This window comes from Camelus ferus, chromosome 10 (assembly GCF_009834535.1).
Source record: "Camelus ferus isolate YT-003-E chromosome 10, BCGSAC_Cfer_1.0, whole genome shotgun sequence".
Lineage (NCBI taxonomy): Eukaryota > Metazoa > Chordata > Mammalia > Artiodactyla > Camelidae > Camelus > Camelus ferus.
The window spans coordinates 57,442,173-57,464,032 of record NC_045705.1 but is presented as its reverse complement, the minus strand read 5'-3'; the positions used below and the strand labels follow the sequence as shown (position 1 = coordinate 57,464,032).

The 21,860-nt window shown below is 58.9% G+C and overlaps 3 protein-coding genes across 9 annotated transcripts in view; 2 read left to right on the top strand and 1 right to left on the bottom strand.

The window, feature by feature from the left end:
- The first annotated feature begins 202 nt into the window (after positions 1–202).
- PHOX2A (paired like homeobox 2A) lies at positions 203–5,160 on the top strand. The gene is made up of 3 exons (XM_032489265.1): positions 203–870; positions 3,070–3,257; positions 4,188–5,160. The coding sequence occupies exons 1-3, from the start codon at positions 654–656 to the stop codon at positions 4,635–4,637; spliced, it is 855 nt and encodes a 284-aa protein (XP_032345156.1). The 5' UTR covers positions 203–653; the 3' UTR covers positions 4,638–5,160.
- A 137-nt stretch (positions 5,161–5,297) lies between these two features.
- Positions 5,298–20,475, bottom strand: INPPL1 (inositol polyphosphate phosphatase like 1). Of its 4 annotated transcripts, XM_032489235.1 has the most exons (29): positions 20,330–20,474; positions 19,095–19,511; positions 16,272–16,335; positions 16,029–16,179; positions 15,676–15,796; positions 15,304–15,444; positions 14,969–15,062; positions 14,772–14,861; positions 14,494–14,592; positions 14,231–14,381; positions 14,035–14,141; positions 13,607–13,709; positions 13,327–13,523; positions 12,888–13,005; positions 12,186–12,282; positions 11,761–11,899; positions 11,545–11,644; positions 11,360–11,448; positions 11,020–11,101; positions 10,806–10,895; positions 10,171–10,284; positions 9,944–10,032; positions 9,421–9,508; positions 9,179–9,334; positions 8,864–8,942; positions 8,629–8,769; positions 6,620–7,292; positions 6,233–6,366; positions 5,298–6,121 (listed from the first exon to the last, which is right to left on the bottom strand). In XM_032489235.1, exons 2-29 carry the CDS (start codon positions 19,289–19,291, stop codon positions 6,031–6,033), a joined length of 3,795 nt encoding a protein of 1,264 aa, XP_032345126.1. In that variant the 5' UTR covers positions 19,292–19,511; positions 20,330–20,474; the 3' UTR covers positions 5,298–6,030. The 4 variants fall into 4 exon arrangements, with proteins under 4 accessions (XP_032345126.1, XP_032345128.1, XP_032345129.1 ...); XM_032489237.1 differs by lacking the exons at positions 5,298–6,121; positions 6,233–6,366 and adding an exon at positions 7,419–7,540 and having other exon boundaries at positions 7,151–7,292; positions 20,330–20,475; XM_032489238.1 differs by lacking the exons at positions 5,298–6,121; positions 6,233–6,366 and having other exon boundaries at positions 7,159–7,292; positions 9,225–9,334.
- Positions 20,476–20,676: 201 nt separating this feature from the next.
- Positions 20,677–21,860, top strand: part of ANAPC15 (anaphase promoting complex subunit 15) — a 68,405-nt gene continuing 67,221 nt past the window's right edge. For 2 of the 4 annotated variants that reach the window (XM_032489271.1, XM_032489269.1), the window contains exon 1: positions 20,682–21,493. The gene's annotated coding sequence lies outside the window, so the exon portion shown is untranslated. Of the gene's footprint in view, positions 21,494–21,860 lie in introns of all 4 variants that reach the window. The other 2 variants (XM_032489273.1, XM_032489272.1) reach the window with 2 other exon arrangements.

Below are 21,860 nucleotides of genomic sequence, written 5' to 3'. Positions count from 1 at the left end.
CTTCCTCGTCCTTGTCTTCATCCCCGCTACTAGGCCGCCTCCGTGGTCCCCGCCGGGATGGTACTTCGCTGGGGGCGGAGCAGAGGGGCTGGATCGGAATAACTCGGTTATCAGGACGAATTGAATTAACTTCTTCACAGGAGAGCCGCTAGGCCTGTCTTCCCTCCCTTATGCGGGGCCGCAGGTGGGGAGGCCAGGGAAAGGGGTCGGGACCCTCTGGACTGACAAGATGCGCGGAGATTGAAGGTCTGGTCCGGACTGGGGCAGGATGGGGACTCTAGAGGATGGGGCCCCGCGCAGCCCGCCCTGCACCTCGGGAGGCGTAAGAGACGGTGGCAACCATTTGGAGTCGGGGTCGGGGGCGGCTGGGGGCGGGGCCTGGGCGGCCCAGGCCCCGCCCCCGAAGAGCTCGCCCCGCCCCGCCCCCTCTGCGGGGTCCTGCGCGTTAAAAGGCGCGCGGGCCGGGCTAGGCTGCACTTGCGTTGCACCCGGGCGGAGTACGGCCGCGACGGGGCGGGCGGACTCGCTGGCGCTGACAGCCGGCTTCAGGTCCTTGGCTCCTGGCGCTCCAACCCCCATTTTGACCCCTACCCGGCCCAGGAACCCGACTCCCACCCGGCCCGACCCGGCCCCCGCCCCCGCCCCCCGGGCCGATGGACTACTCCTACCTCAATTCGTACGATTCGTGCGTGGCGGCCATGGAGGCGTCCGCCTACGGCGACTTCGGCGCCTGCAGCCAGCCCGGCGGCTTCCAATACAGCCCCCTGCGGCCCGCCTTCCCCGCGGCCGGGCCTCCCTGCCCCGCGCTCGGCTCCTCCAACTGCGCGCTTGGCGCTCTACGCGACCACCAGCCCGCGCCCTACTCGGCAGGTGAGCCCAGCCCCAGCCCAACCCTCCCTCCAAATCCTAAAGCACCCCCAGCCCTTGCCCTACTCGGCAAGTGATTGCGACTGTCCTCCACGGCCGCCACCATCCCTTCCCTAGCCAGACCCTCCATCTCCCCGCGGGACCCACAGCCCCTCCGTAAGACGGAATTCCCTAGGCAGAGTTGAGCTCCACCCTCTCTTCCTTCCCATTCCTCTTCCACTGTCATATCCCTATCCCGTGCTCTTTGGGTCAAGGAAATAGATCCCTAGTCCAGTCATAGGCTCCTCACCAGGCCCTCCCTTGCCCACCTGCAAAGACTGACCACTCAACCTCTCCATCCCCTGTTTCCTTGGAAGATGCTTCCAGCTCAGTCCAGTCAGACTCCCCATCCTTATCGCCCCCACTTCACGCCCGACCCCCAGGAGGATCCCTGCTGCAGTTGAGCTGCCCATCTGGGAACCTTCCTAGAGCCCCAGCACCATCAGGCCCCCACTGCCTGGTTTTGGACCCATCTTGCCTGTGCCCAAACCCTCTTGCACCACTGAAACCCATTACGTGGCCAGAAGAAAAGGGTACTCAGGTCATTAAGCCAGTTTCATCTCCTCATTCCCCCTGGAGACTCTCATAGATGGAGTACTGCAAAACCCAGAAGCAGCCCCATACGATGCCCAAACCCCTTGATCCAAGTCCCCATCTGAAACTTCAACCTCATGGAGACTTTTAGCCATCCCCATCTCTCCAATTAGAGTCTAGGCTGCCCTACCCAAACTCCTTATCTCCTTCCTTCCTGGGGAGACTCCCTTGGGCCCAAGTAGAAGATTGGGGTCTTGTGGGTGGGGAGAGATGGTGAGAGAGACCTTGATTTGCAGAAATGAGAACCAGAGAGATGGAGTCAGAATCTGGAATAGGGATGGGAAGGATGGGTACTCTGGGCATATGCAGATGAGGACTGTGGAGGTAGAAACAGGAAATGGGGAGATGGGCCCCAGAGAGATGGAGTTCTGAGATGGGAACAGATATGGAGAGATATGAGCAGAGATGGGAAGATGGGGGACCCTAGGAGAAATGGGATCCCAGGGTTGGGGAGATGGAGATAAAAACCAGGTGGTGGGAAGATGAATTATGGGAGATGGGGACCATGAAAGATTGAAAACAGAGATAAGAAAGATGGGGCTAGGAATGGGGGTATTAGAGACAAGGATTAGGGAAGATAGAGAACTAGTGAGATATGAAAAAGATGAAGGATATCAGGGATGCTTGGAGAATATGGAGACCTAAACAGGGGCTAGAAGCCCTCCCATGGGGAGATGGTGACAGAAACACTGTCTGTGGGGCAGTAGGGACTGTAGATGGGAGTCAGGGATGGGAAGACAGGGAAGGGGAAGAGTGCGACTGGCTTTGAAGGAGTTGGGACGGAGAGAGAGGTGACTGGCAGGGAGAAGGGCAAAGACACGATGTAGAAACCTGGGAGGGGAGAAATAAGACCCCTTCTCAATGGGCACAAAGAGACGAATGGTCCAGAGGGGGAAAGCTGCAGATAGATGCAGTTGGAGAGAGGTGAGGAAGGGGAGGGGGGGACACCTGGAGGAGGATGGGATGTGAGATGGGGCTGAGGAAATGAGGCCTGGGAAGGAGTCGGGTGCGGGGTAGAGCGGGCCAAATTTTTACACGGCAGACAGTCTGTGGCAGGGCTGAAAGCTGACCCAGGCAGGTGAGTCGTGAATCTCAGTTGCCTAGGTGAAGTCCAGGGCTGGTTACTGGGTAGAGCCAGGATGCTGATGAAACCTGACAGACAGACAGCGTTAGGATGGACAGAGCAGGACCTTAAGTCAAGCAGGCAGACTGACTGAGGGAGAGACACACCCAGGGGAGGGTCATAAGGGCGGATAGACTGGTCGGAGGTGGAGGGAACACATCGGAGGGCCAACGACAGGTCAGCTGTCTTGACGCGAGGATCACATTCTGGTTCCCTCGCTGCGGCCCTTGGGCTCCAGGACTTCCTGCTCGCTGTCTGCCTTCACCCCTGCCCACTTCAGCGATAGGGAAGACGTTCCATCCAGGACTGAGAGGTCCAAGCCGAGGGGCCAGGGCAGGGGCGGGGGGCGTTGAGCGATCCCTCAGGAGCAGAACGCAGCAGGCTAGGCTCGGTTCCTCATGCCCCCACCTTCGTTGATTCCCCCGCCCTTCCGCACGCACCCGTAGTGCCCTACAAGTTCTTCCCGGAGCCATCGGGCCTGCACGAGAAGCGCAAGCAGCGGCGCATCCGCACCACGTTCACCAGCGCGCAGCTGAAGGAGCTGGAGCGCGTCTTTGCCGAGACCCACTACCCCGACATTTACACGCGCGAAGAGCTGGCGCTCAAGATCGACCTCACTGAGGCTCGCGTGCAGGTGCGTGTTTGCGGGAATGTGTGCTCGCGGAGAAGGGGCGGGAAGTTAGTGCCCGACACCTAGAGGTCCGCAGGGCAGAGGGGCCTCACTCGGGTGACGGGGAGGTGCAGCCTGGAGGCAGAGGTAGAGCCAGGGGCCAGAGCGCAGTCCTGGGGTGGTTGGGCAGAAGAGGACATGTAGTCCGGGGAGGCTGTGGAAACAGGACTTGGCAGACCTGAGGCTCTCAAAAGAACTTAGCTGTTCAGCCTCATGATTTCCCCTCAGTCTCCTGCATAGGGCTGAGCACTCAGTGATGCTTGGGAAGCCCGGACGGAGACCGAGTGGGTAGAGGGGCCGCTCCAGGTGTCCTCAGGGCCAAACGAGGCCAATCAGTGCCTCCGGGTCCCCTCCCCAGCTCTGCAGTTGTGACACCTCTGAGCCTGGAAAGCCCGGGCTCAGGACAGGCGCAGGAGCTGGGCCAGGGTGGGCTTTTGTCTATCTTACGAATCTGAGTATAGATGTTCAGCTGGCGCGCCTTTAATGGAGACCTTGAACAAAAGGTTTCCCGAGTGCCCTAGCTGGCTCTTCACTGCCACGGGACACTCCAGAGGGTACTCCCAGAGCCTCTTGTAGGAGCGAACTGGGGAGAGAGAGCTTTGGGTGATAAGGAGGGCAAAGGCGGAGTCCCCTCCGGGAGACTGAGAACACTAGGAGGCGGCAAGGTCCGCGGGTGAGCAGATCCCAAGGGGAAGGCCCTAAGGACCTAGAGAATGGGGCAAGTGGAGGAGAGGATGGAAGCGGAGAGACGAGGGCAACGAGCAGAGTGGTGGATGGCGAGGGGCCAAGGCTCCGAAGGCTGGTAATAATCCAGATCCCTTCAATCGTCCCTTCCGGATGGAGGTCTCACCCACGCCTTTTCGACCCGGGACTGACCGGCCGATGTGCCCGCAGGTCTGGTTCCAGAATCGCCGGGCCAAGTTCCGAAAACAGGAGCGCGCGGCCAGCGCCAAGGGTGCGGCGGGCGCGGCGGGCGCCAAAAAGGGTGAGGCGCGCTGCTCGTCCGAGGATGACGACTCCAAAGAGTCCACGTGCAGCCCCACGCCCGACAGCACCGCGTCGCTGCCGCCACCGCCCGCGCCCGGCCTGGCCAGCCCGCGCCTGAGCCCCAGCCCGCTGCCCGCCGCCCTGGGCTCTGGGCCCGGACCCGGGCCAGGGCCACAGCCGCTCAAGGGCCCGTTGTGGGCTGGCGTGGCGGGCGGTGGGGGCGGCGGGCCGGGCGCGGGCGCTGCGGAGCTGCTTAAGGCCTGGCAGCCGGCCGAACCCGGGCCCGGCCCCTTCTCAGGGGTTCTGTCCTCCTTTCACCGGAAACCTGGTCCCGCCCTGAAGACCAATCTCTTCTAGCCGCCGGCCTCTGGAGGCTCCGGGCCTGCGGCCAGAGACGCCCCTGCCCCTCCAGGACCTGAGAGACCCTCCCCATCCCGGCCGCCTGCCTGATGTCTCCCTCTGTCCAGTTTCCCCACCGAGTCTGACCCCTACATGTGCCCTCCCCACCTTTAGAGACCAAGGCAGGGTCACTCTCGTCCTCACCCATTCCCACACAGAAGAGCGGGCTACTTTTACTTTTCACTGGGACGCCCTCCAGCAGAGCCCGAGCACCTTCTAGCTTGGCTTTCTTTGGAACCGGGATCAAATAACACCTGTCCCTACCACAGTGGGCAAACTTGAGGAGCCTCAAGGAGAAACAGCCCGGCTTCCTCCCCAGCTCTGCAGCTGGTTGAGTCACTCCTCACCTTGGTGACCAGCCCACTTGGGCCCCACCCCTCGGGCCCACCGGCCCTGACACCGCCCCTGCAAAGGCTGGCCGTCACTGGGATAATGAGCGGCCTGAAGAGTCCCGCTGCCAACTTGAACCTCGTCCCCTCGCATCCCCAGCCAGTCTGGCACAAAGGGTAGGCCCGTTAGACGAGGGAGGGTCTGTCAGAGCAACGGGACAGATTTTCCCTCTTTCCTGATTTTTTGTTGTTCTTTGCTTTTGAAACACTTGTAATTTATTGAGGTGAGTTTTGCTCAATCCAAATAAAACTTAATTTATTGAAGACATCACGCCAGCAACCCTCTGAGTACCCAGGATGGGGATAGGCTGCCTGCAAGAGCTTGGTTCCACTTGCGACCAGCGAGGAACCCATGGCTGCCACACAGCCACAGCGCAGGGTGGTACAGACCAGGAGACAGAACTAAGCAAACTGGATCTATACTGCCGAGATCCTTCCCCCGACCCCAACCGGCCCCAATAATGTTAAAGTGCCTGCCCTCCCTAAACCCACACAGAAAAGCTTAAATAAATCCCAGCCCTGACCTTGGGCTTCCTTCATTTACGGATGGACACCCCCAGAATGGGGATTGGGAGAGGTCCTAGAAGAGCCCCTCTCACTGTGGTTCAGGCTGTGTGGAAGGCAGCAGGAACAGCGGTGAAAGTAGAGGCCCAGACGGACCCATATGGACCTCACGCCCCACCAGGGGCTGGAGAAGGTCCGAAAGGGAAGACAGCACCGGAATAACCAAGGTCCTCGGTAACCATGGCAACTGACCTCCGGAGCCCCGGCTGTAACAGGTGAGAGGCAGGATGTCCTAATTAGGGCACTCCAAATGATTGGGCAGTAGGGAACGCAGATCCCCAATAAATAGGCAGAGAGGTACTGCCCCGCCCCTCATAACTTTTCAACTCCGGAGCTCTGGCTGGGCTTTCAAGGTGGGGTTGGGGAGTGGAGTTCCCAGCTTCGCAGTGCCACCGCTATCACTTGCTAAGCTGCAGGGTGTCCAGAAGGAGGCGCTTGTGAGCCGGATCCTGCACACCAGCTTCCTCCAGATCTTCCTCGGTGATGTCGCTGTAGGGGTAAGAGAGGCTGGGAGAAGGGCGAGGCGGTCCAGAGGGCCCGTAGCTCCGCCCACAAGGCCAGCTCCAACCCCACCCCCTCCACCACCAGCCCCGCTCCCACCTGAGAAACTCCAGGTCGTCCCAGCCATTGTGCACCAGGCCCTCCTCATAGCGCTCCAAGCCGATGGCCCGCAGCCAGGCGCCCATGCCTGCCTCACCCAGCCCGCCGGCCCGCCCGCCCTGCGGGCACGGACCCTAAGGGAAGAGGGCATGTCAGGGGGAGAATTAAGGGTACCCACACACACAGAAGGACCTGCAGACAGCCACATTCTACCACATGCTCTGGAGTGGGGAGAGAGGCAAGGAGCTGGGCTGATTCATGTGATCCCCAACTCTCCTGTGCCCAGCTCACAGCAGAAGGGACACCACTGAGTACTGAATCGTGAAGTAAAAGGACACCACAGTTCATGGGTAAGCACACCCAGACAGCCACCCATGGTCCACACACCTCCTCTGCCAGGTCCTCCTGGATGCTCTCTCGGATGCGAGGTGGAGGGAAGCTGAGAGGCCGGCCATAGTCGGAGGGCAGTCCCCTGGGGGGCTGCAGCTCCAGGGAGCCGGGCAGGAGCACAGAGCGGCCAGGCCCAGTGGGAGCATAGTCCACCTCACTCAGTGTCTTGGCCATCTGTAGCACTGAGCAGGAGCGATCATCCCCACTGGCTACCTCCCCCAGGAAAGTGCTGGTGGGTGAGGGGCCTGGGGGCAGTGGGGGCCTTGGATGGGCCTTGGGAGGTGGTGGGCCACGGGTCTCGCCTCCACTGCGGCCCCGGACCACTGGCCCTGGCAAAGAATCCAGGCTGGGGGGCAGGAAGATGGCTGAATCCGGCAGTGGTGGGGGTGGAAAGTCTGGAGGGGGCAGTGTGCCCCCCGACTCCTCATCAGATGAGCTCCCCTCTCCCACACGGGATGGCCGGTGGCGCCCAAGCTGTGGAGCAGGCACTGTGATGGCCACTTTGTTCTTGGTAGCAGGTGGGACAGGGGCCCTGGCAGGCGAGGGTGGTTCCGGGGGCAGCAGCTGGTGTGGGACCCCTTCAAGGACGTAGTAGGCAGGGTTATTGAAGCTGTTCTTGGGTGGGGGGGCTGCCACCCCTTCCAGCTCTGGAGCCCCCTCTGGCTTCAACCTGGGTTTGGGAGCAGGATAACTAAATCAGGACCCAGAAACACCAAAGGGAAGGCAGTGTGTACAGTGGAGGGAGAATTGGACTGGGACAGGAGATAAGGGCCCTTGATCCTAGACCTGCATGTACCTTGAGCACATCCCTTTCCCTCTCTGGTCCTTGGTGTCCTCATCTCTCCAACTGGGGATGCAGAGGAGTTGGATGAATAACCCCTAAACTTCCTTGCCTCGCTCACTGAAAGACTTTGTAAACTGTGAAAGTTGAGAATAAATGGGTGAAAACAGGTACCAGAAGGCAGGGTAAAAAGAGCCTTTAATGAGAATGACCTGCCAAATTTGGAAAGCCCCTGGAGGCATCTGAGGCCAATCTACTGGGGAATCTTACTCATATATTCAAGTCAGTTTTACTCAAGCCTGGGGATAAAACTAAGGTGACTGATAACAGCTGAAGATGGTTGAAAACCAAACTGTACCTAGGGGTTTTTATTTGCGTTCAAGTGACAATTGGCTATAATTAAAAAGCAAGCCTCACTTTCCCAAAGTAGGATCCACAGAACAGTATAGTTGACCCTTGAACAACACAGGTTTGAACTGCACAAGTCCATTTACACTTGGATTTTTTCCAATAGTAAACACTATAAGTATTTTAAGATCTATGAGCCACGTGGTTGAATCCACAGATGTGGAACCTCGGATAAGGAGGAACCAGGGATGTGGAGGGCTGACTATAAGATATACACCCCAAACCCCTGCCACGTTCAAGGGTCAACTGTAGTTCCCCAGGATATTAACAGTGATTATGTGGAAGTTTCCTGGCCCATTAAGTTTGGGAAGCTATATTCAACAGAGCTGAAAAAGGATTTCCTTCCTGTCCACATGCTCAGAGCTTTTGCTGGTATCACTGTGCACTGGGAATATCTAAGAAAAGAATCTAGCAAGGACCATTTCCCAAACTCATTTGACCACAAACCCGTTTCCAGAGGGGCATCTTGTAGGACACCGTTTCATGGGTCGCCCCCAGGGAAATCTGTGCTGAGGCACGGGCCTTCTCCAAACAGAAGGCCCAAGTTAAGTCTGCTTACGTGGAGGGAGCTGTTGCAGAAACAATTTCTAATCCTATTTTTTAAGGCAGAATTGAGAGGAAAGGCTGAGTGTGTTCCCTTTGACTCAGAGAGCCACACCTACAGGGGGCCTGGCTGGCCAGAGTGGCCATGGGCATAGGGCCCTGGCACCTCTGGCCATATGGCAGCAGAGTGCCCAAGTGGCAGACGATCCCTAGGCTGGCCCTGAGAGCCATGCACGGCAATGGATAAATCAGAGGATGACAATTTCCTTCTCACCTGGGGGTCAAAGGCTCCTCCCGGGGAGCAGCTCGAGGTGGGGCTGGGGGCCTCCCAGTTGGTGGTGGTTTCTCTGGTTCTTCAAATAACTTGGACAGTGGGCAGGAGGCCTCTGCAGCAGCTGGCTTGCGGCTCCCTGACCTGTCAGGCGTGCACAAGGGAGGAGAGATCAAGTAGGAGCTGACCAAAAGCCCCAGCACCCCTTCATGTGACACCCAACACAGCCCCAGCTCACCTGGGCTCCTGGCTGCTTCGGGACACAGAGGGGGCTTTGCTCTTTGCTCCTGTCTCATCCTTATCAATACTGATCCACTCTGGGGCAGGAAGGGAAAGGAGACTCAGAGGGGACCTGGGGTACTGCATCCCAGACACCCACTGGGCCTGCTAGCCCCCTCCCAGCTACTCCTCAGGGCAAACCCATTCTCAGCCCTGCCGCAGAACTTCCAAATATTCCCAGGATTCCAACATGCCCTCCCAGCACCCCCACACCCCCAGGCCTGCCCACACCACCCCATCTCATGCCCCACATCCCTCCCAATGGAGCCCCCACCGTAGAGTCGCTCACGGGTGCCCAGGCGCTCTGTGGGCACCCGCACCTTCATGGAGCCACGGATGTTGCCTGTCTCCTCGCCTCGGTGGGACAAGAAGGTCAGGAACTGCTGGGCTGTGCTGCCAATCATGGATTTGAGCGCCACCACGCACTCCCCTGGAGGGCAAATGACCAGCAGATTGTCAAGCCTTTCTAGGACCCTGCTCAGCTTTCTGTCCCCCTTGGCACTCCTCATCCCTCACCATAGGATTCGTAGCCATCCATGGACTTGACTGTGAGCAGAAGATGCTGGTCTTGCAGGTACTCAATGTCAGCCAGAATGGGCTTGAGCTGGGGAGCAGAGGCCCAGTGAGGAACAAGGCCCCACCCACCCCTCCTACTCTTGGTATCACTCACTCGACCCTCATGCTTGTCCACGCTCACTCGCACTCCCCTCTCAAGGAAAGATCAATTTTTAACATGGAAGACACAACACTGCACGTGCCTTCCTTGGCACCTAACAGTATTATAACTCTTTAATTTTCGGCATCCTCAATGGACTACACAGAAGCTGGCATTTAGCAAAGGCTCAAGAAATATTTATTGAACAAATAAAAGAACCAACTGCAACTTGGTCCCACACCCCTGAATAAAGCAAATGCCTTGGTCCTCACTCGTGCCCAGTTCCCCTATGCCCCCAACCCCATGCACAAGCCCGCTCTCCCAGGCAGTTTCCCCAGTGCTCTGCCACACCTCCCTCTCTGTGCCCTCACCCACAGGCCTCACCGTGGGCAGCTGGCGGGAGGACCACTGCACCTTGAGGAAGTTGATGTTGTCACTGCTCTGGGCATCATTCTCAAAGCTCTTCTTGTACTCTGGGTGGGGGTAGAGGACACCCAACTGAGTGCCACCTCCTGACTTCCCTTCCCCCTAACTAGGGGGCTGACCACTCTGGGCACCTCTGGCTTCCCATCCCCAGTGGCCCACACCCGGCCCTGGGCCCCAATTCTGACCCTCCAGGCAGGTGGAGTAGAACTCGATGAAGAATTTGGTGCGGCTGGCTGTCTTCACAATGGCCTCGATGCTCTCAAACTCGATGTAGGCCTGGTCTGAGGTTTTTGAAAGCCCTGAGGAGCAAAGGGAGGAAGGCAGACAGGAGGGCTGAGAGGCTGGCAGAAGGAACAGGACAGAGAGACTGAGCCCTGGGATGGGAAATCAGGAGCCCTGGCAGAATAGTAGGGAAGGCCAGGAGGGGGCATCCTGATCCCAAGCAACCAACAGGGAGACCTCAAACCCAAGGATGAGAGACCATCGAAGAGGGGCTGGGGACTAGAGTGCCTGCAGGGAAGCCCTCCAACAACCCACCACACCACCAGGCACATTCAGGTACACAAGGGGCCCCAGGCAGATACAGACACACATACACGTTGACACTCACACATACATACCCACGCACATGGGCATGTACCTCCCACAATGACCCAGGCACACGGACACCCTCACATCACATAGTCAGAAACATTCCTACACGTACAGGTACACACCCAAACACAGACACACTGAGATATATTCAAACCTATGCACATCCCCAGGCACTTGCACCCACCCGGGTGGATGCCACACCCATGAGCACATCCAGAACTGTCACCTTTCTTGGAGATAAACTGAGAGGTAACTCCAACTTCAAATGTCCCAAACACGGGGGAGTGGTCACTGGTGACAATGTCATCCGTGCAACCTGGAAAGAGGGATGGGAATGGGGGCTCAGGGGAAAGCTCTTTACTCTCTGCTCCCACTTCCAAGGTGGAGTTGGGACAGTAACTACCCAGGATCGCCCATAACCCTGTCCAGAAGGCTCTGACCATAGGAATTGCAGATGATGTGAGTCTCAGGGTAGGATTTCCAGAGAATCCGGTCACACCAGGAAGGCACGTTGGTCCGGACCTGGGGCAGGGGATGGCAGAGTGGTGAGGCCAACAGCTGGGGGCTGCTCAGATGAAGCCCATGCTGCCACCTCACTGGCCCCCAGTGCCCACCTCCCTCCTTGGATCCTCACTACACCCAGGATCACCCCCAAGGCCTCAGGGGGCCATAGAAGCTGGAGTGGTAATTGCAGAGGCTCAGACCCTTGAGCCCACATGCACTCTTGACTCACTGTAGCCCTGGGGGTCTCCCAAGGCTCAACCCATTCTCCTCACTCACCCCAGTTGGTTTCTGCTTGTGCCAGGCATACGTGTCTCGGGAACCCCGCTCGTAGCGGTAGGTAGGCGGGAAGGAGATCTCCTCCTCACCTAGGAAAGGCGGGGGATGAGGGTTCAGGGGCCTGAAGGGCCAGGGATACCACAAGGACCCTGGCCCTCAGGACCCCCTGCTGGGCCCACACTCACTGAATCGGAGAAAGACCTTGTGCTTTTCCCGCTCCAAATTGAGCTGGTCCACCCTGAGCAGGGGCTCAAACTCCTTTCTGCTGATGTAGTTCAGGATCTCCTGGGGTGAGGACACAAAGGCTGAAGACTTTCCCTCTTGAGCCAGAGCCAGAGGTGACAGCCCATCTGGCTCCCAGCCCAGCCTCCCTACCAGCCACCTGCTGGCCCTCTTTGCACCTGGATATCCATGTCTAGGCGGTAGTTGAGGTCCCCGAACCAGAAGAGGTGAGTGAAACGCAGAGAGATGTCAAAGGCACTGAGCTGCCGGTCGCCCAGCGAGAGCAGCCGCAGGATGTCCAGGTAGTTCTGGTTCCGCCTACAGGGGGAGGCCCCAAGGGCCAGGAGTCAGGGAGAGGTGTAAAGGTAAGAAGTCTCTGAGGTCAGAGATGGGTCAGGGATCAGGGTCCCTGGGGACAGAGGGAGGAGCTGGGGACAAGGTCAAGGTCAGGGAAAGACAGAGGGATCTTAAATTGAGGTAAGGAAGAAGAGGTCTCTGGGAACAGGGATGAAGGAGGGTCAAAGACTAGAATATGGAAGATGGAATAGGTCTCAGGTGAATATAGGATGAGGCTAAAGAGACAGTTGGGAAGGCACCCCCTCACCGGGCAGTCTTCTCATTTCCCGAGGTGAGGTGGCAATTCACAAAGCCAAACGAGGTTCCATTAAACATGAAGGAAACGCCCACAGCTCCCTTGTTTCCTGTCAGGGCAATAGAAGGCTTGAGTCACCCTCGGTGTGCTCCCCACTCTCCCCTCTGCCCCTCGAAGCAGCAGCTGGGAAGATTGTCCTGACCCTCCCACATGCCATGAGGCAGGCAGGCCCCTGCACACACACCCCCACCTACCCTGGGGGTCCACATGGGGCACACACAGCCCAACTGGATGGCCTGAGTCTGTCTGCATGTGTGAGCAGAGGCCCTGGAGATCACAGGGGATCCCAAGAGTGAAGGTGGAAGGACCTACAGGTTCTGGGCAGAATCTGTCCTGGAAGAGCACTGGGCTGCAAACCAGGAGACCAGGGCACTATGCTGGGTGCTGGGCTCCACCAAATACTAGCTGTGTGACCTTGGACAGGTCACTTGGCCACTCTGGGCTTGAGTTTTATCATCCATGAAATGGAAGTAACTATCCTGGCCCTACCTTCCTAGTGGGGCTGGAAGAGATTTAGAATATGAATATGCTTTGCAAAGTTCAAAGAGTTTAGAGATGGGAAACCTGAGACTACCCAAAAGGGGGAGACCCTAGACCCAGGGCTGGAGAGGAAACAGGAAGCATGGACAGAGGGACCCCGCCCTCCCCACTCACCCAGGGTGTTGGCAATGCCAGTCTTCACGCTGGACGTACTGACGTGGCTGATGCGGTTCTCATGTTCTGGCTTGACCAGCACAGCCACCTTGATGTTCCACAGTGACTGCATGGCAATCTGGAGAGAGAGTGCAGGGTCACCCCTGCCCCAGGCCAGGCCACTGTCCGATTCCCTCCCACCCTGCCCACACTATAGACTGTTCTGGAAGTCACAGGATAGGAAGGAAGGCCTGCCACCTTTTTTCCTCCTGAGGGGCCAGAGGGAAAGAGGCCTTCCAACAGAATGAAGGACTCAGTTAGACCTCCTAAAGGACATGCCCAGGGACCAGAGGGACAGCCAGTCAAGCTGTGCTCCCCAGGGGCTCCTCTGAGGTCAGGCAGGATAGCTGGGGGCTGTGTGTGATAGAGGAGAGGGGCTGGACAAGAGGATGCCCCTCACCGGGCGGTAATCCAGATCTGTGAGCTCCTTGAGGCCCCCGCGGAGCAGGTCCAGCCACTCTCGGTCACCCACCGAGTTCTCCTGAGTCCCAAAAACATAGATGTCATGGGGTATGGTCACCGTGACCTCATCCAAGGTCTTCCCCAGACCCTTCGATGTGAACCAAGACGTCACATTTTTCGGAGGCGGCACACTTCCTGGAGGTGGAGGTGACGGGGGCAGTCAGGCCCCTGCATGGGGCCCTGCCTCTCTCCCGCCCCAGCCCCTGCCCGGGCCTGACCCATGTTCCAGGTGCCAATGAAGACAGAGATCATGTCGGGCTCGTCCTGCTTGGAGTGCTTATTCTTCATGAGCTGCAGCAGCTGGCAAAAGGCCTCCCGCTTCTGGGGGAACAATGGCCAGTCAGGGGCAGGTGGGTGGCCAGGAACCCCTTTCTACGAGGATACCCTGCTAGGTTGCAGGTCCCATGAAGGGAGGGATGTGCCTGTCTGGCTCACCACCCTACACCCACTCCTCAAGTCCACAACAGTAAACATTCATTGAACGAACATCTGAATCTACCCTCATGTCACTCTCAATACACATACTCTCTGCCCCGTCAGACCCGCCCCGACATGAGGGATGACACGCCTATATCATGTGTTCCCTCTCTTCCCATCCAGCAGGGACCCCTGCAGCCCCGGCGGCCTGGACCACCCCGCCGCTCACCCGGGCGCTGACAAAGATGAAGTCCTTGCGCTGCGTCCGGTCCTTCTCCTTTTCAAATACCACACCCAGCTTGTTCTGCACCCGCTGGGACTTAATGAGCTGGCGGACTAGAGGATGGAGGATGGGTCACACCAGCCTGTGCTCGGAGGCCTGGGGCCACCCTGAACCACCCCGCCCAGGTTAGGCCCTGGCTCACTGCGGTCATGCGTGAAGGTTGTCCAGTCCTCCTGCGAGTCCCTCTGTCTCCGCAGCAGCACCAGCCGCCCACCCTCCACATCCACACTCAGTGTGAACTTCTGTGACTTTCCGATCTTGGTCAGGTCACCCAAGGTCACATCCAGCTTCACCTGCAGGCCAGGAGGTAAGGAGACTGATAAAAATACCCGGAAGCAGGCAGCACCCTCTTCACCTCCAACTGCCCTTTGCCTCGCAAAGCACCCCCTCACCCCCGCCATGTACCTCAAAGGCCTGCACAGGGATGGCCTTGGCCTTACGTGTGGATGGCTGCAGTGGGGCTGGGGGTGCTGTGGAACTCATGTCCTGTAGGGCCTTCAGGGCCTGGAGAGGGCAAGGGCAGGGCAAGGTCAGGGACCATGCTGAGAGCTGGGTCAGGGAGGGGCATGGCTGATGTGGGGGTCAGTGCTGAACTGTAGATTCAGGGTTCAGATTAGTTAGGCCAATGCAAGTGGCCAGGGACGGGTGGTGAGTCAGGAGTCAGAGGTCAGGAGTCAGGGCACCTTCTTCTGGATGCCTGACAGGAAGTCCTTTAGCACTGACAGCTTCAGCACCAGGCTCTCTAGTTCCTGCTCCCCAGTCTGTGGTGGATTCTGCAGGGAGAAAGAATGAGGCTTATCTGTGAGGCCACCAAGCAGGAGGCCCCCCACCCAGCCCCAGAACATGAACCCACTCCCTAGAGGTCTCCCCACAATCCCACCTGCTGCTGCAAAAGGCGGGTCACCATGGGTGAGCTCTGCTGGTCAAACACCTTGGACAGGATCTCCAGGCCAGACAAGACCTTGTCTACCTCACTAGGGGAGATATCAGGTCAGAACTCCCGCCCCAACCCAAGTACAGGGAAGGGGGGTTGAGTGTGCAGTTTCAGTTGCCACCATGAGGATACAAGGGTTCAGGCAAGGGAAAGTCAGGAGGCAACAGCGGGTTCCCCGTTCAGGGCCAGAAGTCAAAGGTCAGGGTGTTTGTGTAGCAAGGGAGGGAAGAGGACAGGTCAGAGGTAAGGGCGCAGTGCATGGTGTTGGTTGTCCCAGATACCTGTGCAGCCTCCGGCATGAGGTGGCGAGGGTGCGAGTAAGGTGGGGCAAGTTGCTGGCTCCGCCCCGCACAGCCTCCAGGTCCAGCCCATAGCTACCCTTCAGGTACTCGTGCGAGACTGTGCTCAGCCCATTGGGAGCACTTCAGGGAGGGGTTAAGAAGTCAGTGGAGGCCCTGCTGACCCTATCCCAGCACCCCCACCCCATCCCTAGAGGAGATGTACAACAGACTAGGGTGTCTGCCTCCAGGGCTGAGATGGGATGGGGGTCCCTGGGAGTGGGCTGGGGGCTTAAAAGTCTCCCCACCTTTGGTGAGGACACAGTTTTCAGAGGAGAAAGGGACTTCCTGCACCAGAAGGCATTGGGGTCTCACCTCTCAGCAGCTGGAGTTGTGGGCGTCTCAGGGGCTGGCAGGGGGCTGCTGGGCCCCAGAGGGGCAGAAATGCTGGTAGAGCCAGAGCGTGGGGGCAGTGGGGGCTTCTCATCCTCCCCATCTGTGGACAGGGGCCAGTGGGCAGCTGTGTGAGCCTCCTACCCTCAGTGAAGTAGGGGGGGACACCATGGCTGTCAGAAACATCCATGGAAAGGGGGTAAAGGGCCCTGGCACCATGGTTAGTGGCAGGGGGCTTCAGGGGAGGCAGGTTGAGAAGATGGGGTGGGAAGAAGCAAGTAAAGTCTGGGGATGGGGGCAGGGAAGGCATTTGCATACTGCACCCCAGGCAGCACCTGAGGCATCTCGGTCATCTGGCAGGTCTGGCTCTCGCTCCCGCTCCACAGGCAGCAGCAGGGCGCAAACCAGGCCCTGGTTGGGCTGGGCGTACAGGCCGATGAGCTCCCCCAGGGTCTGGAAGCGGCGCACAGGCACACCCTGTGAGGTCTGCGGGCCAGCCAGAGTGGAAGAAGAGTCAGCCGGCAGGTCCCAAACCTTAGGCTGGAATTAAGGTCAGGAGTCAGGGTCCAAGCTCCTACCTGCACGGCCAGGAAATCTTCTCCATCAGGTAGAATTCGATATGTGTGCACATGCTTCTGATACCTGACAGTAAGGTGGAAAGTCAGAATCTGTCACCCCTAGGCTGGGGTCTAAGCCCTAAGGTACCCCTTCCTCCTGCCAAAGGCTTAGCCCCCTGGCCTCAGCTTGGTTTCCCTAGAACCATTTGCCCAGGCTATATAGGGTTAATGCTGGGGCCAGTCCACTCTAGCCTGCTAGTGCCAACAGAGCAGGAATGACCAACCTTTGCTCCCCCAACCCAGACCTGCATAGGCTCCACACCCACTGCAGGCCCTGGGAAGCAACAGGCAGCTCTTTTGTGGCCTCCACAGCTGTCTAAACAGCCCCTCTGGGCTGTGGTACCAGTCTGGGCCCCCTGCCAGAGTAAGAGTCCTCAGCAGCCTGGGTAAACCCTGTCTGCATACATGGTGATGTGCTAACACGTGTGTGCCTGCTGCCTGTGTTTACGTTGGTGTCTGACTCTGCTGGAGTTGGGTTTGTCTGGGGCAGTTTTGCTGGGGGGTGTAGAGATATCATCCTAGGGCTTCCCCCCCACCCCAGGCACCAGGAAATTGGGACAATCCAAGGGGGCCTCCTATGGGAGACCTGGGCCTCTGGGAGCCCCAAGCTGAGGGGCAAGAGGGGTGCTGACAGATGGCAGCAACAGCTGAGCAGGTGACAGCTGAGCCTGGCCTGGATGGTACAGGCTGCACTCAGTGTGGGTGGAGGATCCCTCTGCAGTCACACCTCAGGGCAGGCTTGCCCAAGGGCACCACCTGGGCCTGTGTGTGCTGGGCAGGAGATGGGTATTGGCACCAAAGAGGACCAAATGCTTATTTGAGGAGACTACACCTCAGCCACAGGGCCATCCTCTCCCCTCAGGTAAGCCCCCTTCAGGGACTCTCTCCAGGCCACTGACTGGGCATAGGCTGTGTGACTGGATGTCCTGATTTGTGGACTGTGGGTCTGTTTTTAACAGTAGTAGCATCCCATTAACTGAGCCCTGTCTCAGTGACAGGCTACGTACTCAGCATCCTACAGGCATGATCTCATTTAATCTTCACATTTTAAGGCAGATATTTTTATCCCTATTCTCCAGAAGAGGAAACTGAGGCTCAAAGAAGAAAAGCGATTTGCCTAAGGTCACAGAGCAAGTAAAAGGCAGAGCTGGGATTTAAGTCAGGACAGAAGCCAGGGCCTGTATCCCAGTCTGCTGGTTGAATTGCCTTCACCTGTTGGGCAGGGATATGTCCTCAATGTTTCCCTGTGCATTTGGTGTCATACACAGGTAAGCAAGTAAGTTTTGATCACCCACCCTCAGGCTCCTAAGATGCAGGAAGCAGCCAGAATCAGCTGGTAAAGCTGAAGCCTCCACACCCAGATAGACCCTCACCCCATCTATCCCCTCCCCTGGCAATGGAGCCAGGATTTTTCCCTCCTGAGACAATAATGTTGCTCATCCAGACACAGGCCCAGCTGTCCCCCTCCCACTCAACAGCTGACCCAACACCTGCCTCCCTCCCCTCCCTAATTAGGGGGTACGCCTCAGAGGGGGCTGAGACGCAGGACTCTAGGATATCCATCTGCCCAGGCTGTCCCTCGTCAGACTTGGGACAGAAGCTGAGACTTAGGGGACCCCTTCCTCTTCAGGTCCACTGCCTAGGCCAGGGTTTCTCAACCTGAGCACCACTGACATTTTGGACCACATAATTCTTCATTCTCAGGACTGTCCTGTGCATTGTAGGATGTTTAGCAGCATCCCTGGCTTCTACCCACTAGAAGCCAAGAGCACAATCCCAGATGTAACAACGAAAAATGTCTCCAGACACTGCCAAATGTCCCCTGAGTGGTAAAATCAATCCCAACTGGGAACCACTGGCCTAGGATGGTGTATTCCCAAAGATGTGAGGAGAATAGAGGGAACAGACATAGGAATAGGGGTTCCAGAGACCTTCCAGGGCTAAGGAGGAACATAACTGTATCTAAAGAAAGTAGACCCACACCTCCCCACTCACTACCTCCCACTCCAGAGGCGTACAGGAGCCCACCTAGTATCAGATCTCAGGGCTAGGGGGGTAGCTCAGGGAGAAGACTCCAAAACTGAAAGTGCACACTCACCCAATACCACTGCCACATCCGGCTGATGGGTACAAGCACAAGACCAGGCCCACTCAGAGAGCTGCCAAGTCCCACCCCGTGCTCAGCACCCATAGCTCAGGACTAGGGCAGTGGGATCGCAGAGCCCGGGCACACGCTCACTCACTCACTGATTCATGAAATGACATGGCCCCATTGAGTCTCACCCGCCTTCTTCTCAACACCACCCTGCCCCAGCCATACACAGACAGGCAGACCCCAACCTCAGTCCTGGGGGCACAGAAAGGCCCCCCAAGGAAGCCGCTGAGCACCCCCACACACCCCACCAGTTCCTCTGGCCCCAACTCCTACTCAGACACCCAATCCGTGTATGAACAGAAGTGCACATAATCGTGGAATGCACATCCTCACCCCTGCCGGGAGGGTGCCTCAGGGGGCCTGCCAGAGACTCCCTGCATTTTCCCCAATTACAGCCACCCTGGGCAGCAGGACCCCACACATTCTGCCCACAATGCTCCAGAAAGTGGCCCCAGACACGAAGCAGGAAGGAAGAAGCCCTTTGCTCCCAGCATCCTTCCTCAAGCCCAGCAGAAAGCCAAAGCCCCCACTCTGGGGGGCGCTGGCGTCCCACTGTCCTAGGCCCTCCCCACACACTCAAGGAAGCCCGGGCCCTGCCCCCGCCCACCGGGATTCCCAGCCCCACTCACAGGACGCAGAGCGCGAAGGCTCCCGCCACGCTCTCGCTATCTCGGACCAGGAAGCTGCCATCGCGGCCTGCCCGGGCCAGCAGCTCCTCGGCGGCTGCGCGGCTCAAGTCGCGGTGGTACCAGGCGGGGGCTGGGCTGCCCAGAGCAGCCCCCGGCCCGGCACCCCCCGGGCCCGGCGCTCCGCACGCCGAGGCCATGGCTCGCGCGGGCTCAGAGCCGCCCGCGCCCACCGCCGTGCGCCATCCGCCCCGGGACGCTTGGGGCTGAGGCTGGGGCCGGCCCCGGGTCCCGAGGTCGGGTCCCGGACCTGAGGATCCGCGGGAGGGACCGAGCCGGGGATCGGGACTCCGCGCTCCGCCGCGCTTGCTGCCTGGTTTGCCGCGCAGCCGCCGCCGCCGCCAGCAGCGCCGGCCTCAACTTGAAGAGAAAGAAAAGTTTGTTCAGAGGCGACGGGGGAGGGGCAGGAGCGGAGCGCAGTGCCGGGCGGCCGGCCCCCACCCCCACCACTCGGCCCACAGCCCGTCCCGCCCCTGCCCCCACCCTCTTCCCCGCGGGGAAGTTATCCTCAGCATTCCCGCAGGACCTGAGACACCCCCGCCCCAAACCCCAGGGGTAGCCAGCCTCCCAAACCCCACAATGATCCTGCTCCGCCATCACCACCCGGAGATCCAGCCCCTAAACTCCCCCTTCGAAGCCAAAGTTCCCCCCATCCTGAGCCCCGACACTTCGGGATCCCGAATCCCTTCCCCTAATACTGGCAATATGTCCCTCAAACTCCCACAAACGTCTGGTTCCACCCAAAGTCCTGTCCATTCGGCTCCCCAACAGACTCGTAATATCAAGTTACCAAAATCCGCGAAAGATACCATGACCCTCCTTCTGTCTCTCCCCATCACCCTCAATTCCCTTAAAATCCAGCCTCCTCTTAGACCTGAACCCCCAAACTCCACTGGGTCCAAGTCCCGCGAGGGAATCCCCTGCAAGCCCCTAGACGAGGTCCAGTGTCCTCGAATCCCCATGCACCGTCCCTGGCAGCCCCTCTCAGCCGGAGCAGAGCCCTTCCCCCTTCTCGGCCAAGTTCCCTGGCACCATCCCCCATACACGAAGGCCCCGGCGTTGAGGGGTTCAGCAGTCCGAGACCAGGCCTCCCCTTGCTCATCTAGAAGAAAGTTTCCTCAATCCCCTGCGCTCCCGACCTCTCCTCAGAACCGCGGCTACCGCGCGCAGACCCCCACCTCCCGGGCTGCTCCGATGTCCCCTTCCCCCTGGAAGCGGCCCTGGGCTCCTCAGCGGCCACTTAAGATGGCCATCCTCCGCTGCCGCACCCCCCTCGCCTTCCGCCCCGCCCGCCGCTCCGCCCCCGCGGCTCTCTGCAGAGCCGGGGGTAGCACCCGCGCCCCGCCTCGCGCGGCCGGGCACTTGGATCCCGGCACCGCTGACCGGCCGAGTGACCTCGGGCAAGTCACTGTCCCTCTCCCAGCCTCGCCTTCCTGCTCTGTAAGATGGGGATAACGTTATGAGGGCAGACTTAATGGGACTGTGCTTATAAAGCTCTCGGCACGGGGCCTGGCATCCAGTGGGCGCTCCCGAACGGCGGCTATTTTTATTATTAATTAAGGAGTAACGAAGGTGACAGCTGTGTAAACTGTAAAGCGCGGCGGCGGAACGAGTGGGTATTATTAGCACCCGCCTCCGCCCCAGCTACTCCCTACAAGTCAACAAACTTGAGCTTTTTTGGGCGGGACGCGGAGCCCGGAGCTCCGTAGATCCGGCACGCTTAGAAGCCTCAGGCCCCTTCCCCTAGAGTTAAGAACCGGAGGGCCCCCAGGCCGAGGGGTAGGGGGCGGTGCCCTTAGGAGGGTCTGGCCCGCCTCTTCCCAAAAAAAAGACCTAGCCGGTGGCTGCGTCTCCGGGGAGTCCGCTTCCTGCCCCGCCCTCCGCCCCCTGGCTCCTTAAAGGCGCAGGTCTCCACACAGAGTCTCAAGGCTGCCAACACTTAGGCCGCTGTGGGAGGATCCCCTTTAACCTGGGAGAGAACTTTCACTTTGCTGAGTAGAACCTGTGTCTGGGTCGGTACCGAAGAGCTCCTTCCTCTGTTTCAAATGCGCATTGGTTTCCCTCAGCTGGAGCAAAGCCTGGGACGGGGAGGGGGCTCCGTGGGGCCTTCCAGACTGGATAAGTATAATGACTGAGAGCCGCGCACACGCTCAACAGTGTCTCAAGACCCCTCCAGGAACCCAATAACTCGCCCTCCAAACTGTGCCGGACTTGCCCCTCAGTCATCTCTGGTATGAGGGAAGCACTCTGGTGCAGCGCGAGAGACCTGGACTCCGAGTCTTCACCCCTGGGTTCTCGTCCTAGCTTGAACACCCACCTACCTGCCTGCCGTTTTCACACAGGTATCTGCGCCTCTCTGAGGAGAACTGTGGTTGGGATGTGGAGAAAAAGACCTCCCCAAGGGAGAAGGGGAAGCGGGAGGCCTAGAGATAAACTCAGGCCCGGTTCCTGGGGGTTGTGCAGCGACAGAGCACCCCTCCAGGAGGGGACAAAGGTGTTGGAGAAGAAGCTCCTGCCTCTGGGAAGCCCCTGAGAGTTTTCCACTCCTCTTCCAGCCCCGCCTCCAGGACACATCGGGGTGAACCGGTGCAAGGCTCTAAAACATTTCCTCCCCAGGGACCTCACAGACTGCGCTCCTCATTAGGCTCTCTTCCTCCTCTGAGGCTCCCAATCCCCAACTCTGCCCCTTCAGTCCACATCGTGTGAATT

Coding starts and splice junctions, on each gene's coding strand:
- PHOX2A (XM_032489265.1), top strand. CDS start 654: ATGGACTACTCCTACCTCAATTCGTACGATTCGTGCGTGGCGGCCATG. Junction 871..3,069: donor GCCCGCGCCCTACTCGGCAG/GTGAGCCCAGCC, acceptor ACGCACCCGTAG/TGCCCTACAAGTTCTTCCCG. Junction 3,258..4,187: donor TCACTGAGGCTCGCGTGCAG/GTGCGTGTTTGC, acceptor ATGTGCCCGCAG/GTCTGGTTCCAGAATCGCCG.
- INPPL1 (XM_032489235.1), bottom strand. CDS start 19,291: ATGGCCTCGGCGTGCGGAGCGCCGGGCCCGGGGGGTGCCGGGCCGGGG. Junction 15,797..16,028: donor AGATGACCGAGATGCCTCAG/GTGCTGCCTGGG, acceptor CCCTGTCCACAG/ATGGGGAGGATGAGAAGCCC. Junction 7,293..8,628: donor GAGGAGCCTTTGACCCCCAG/GTGAGAAGGAAA, acceptor TCCCAAACCCAG/GTTGAAGCCAGAGGGGGCTC.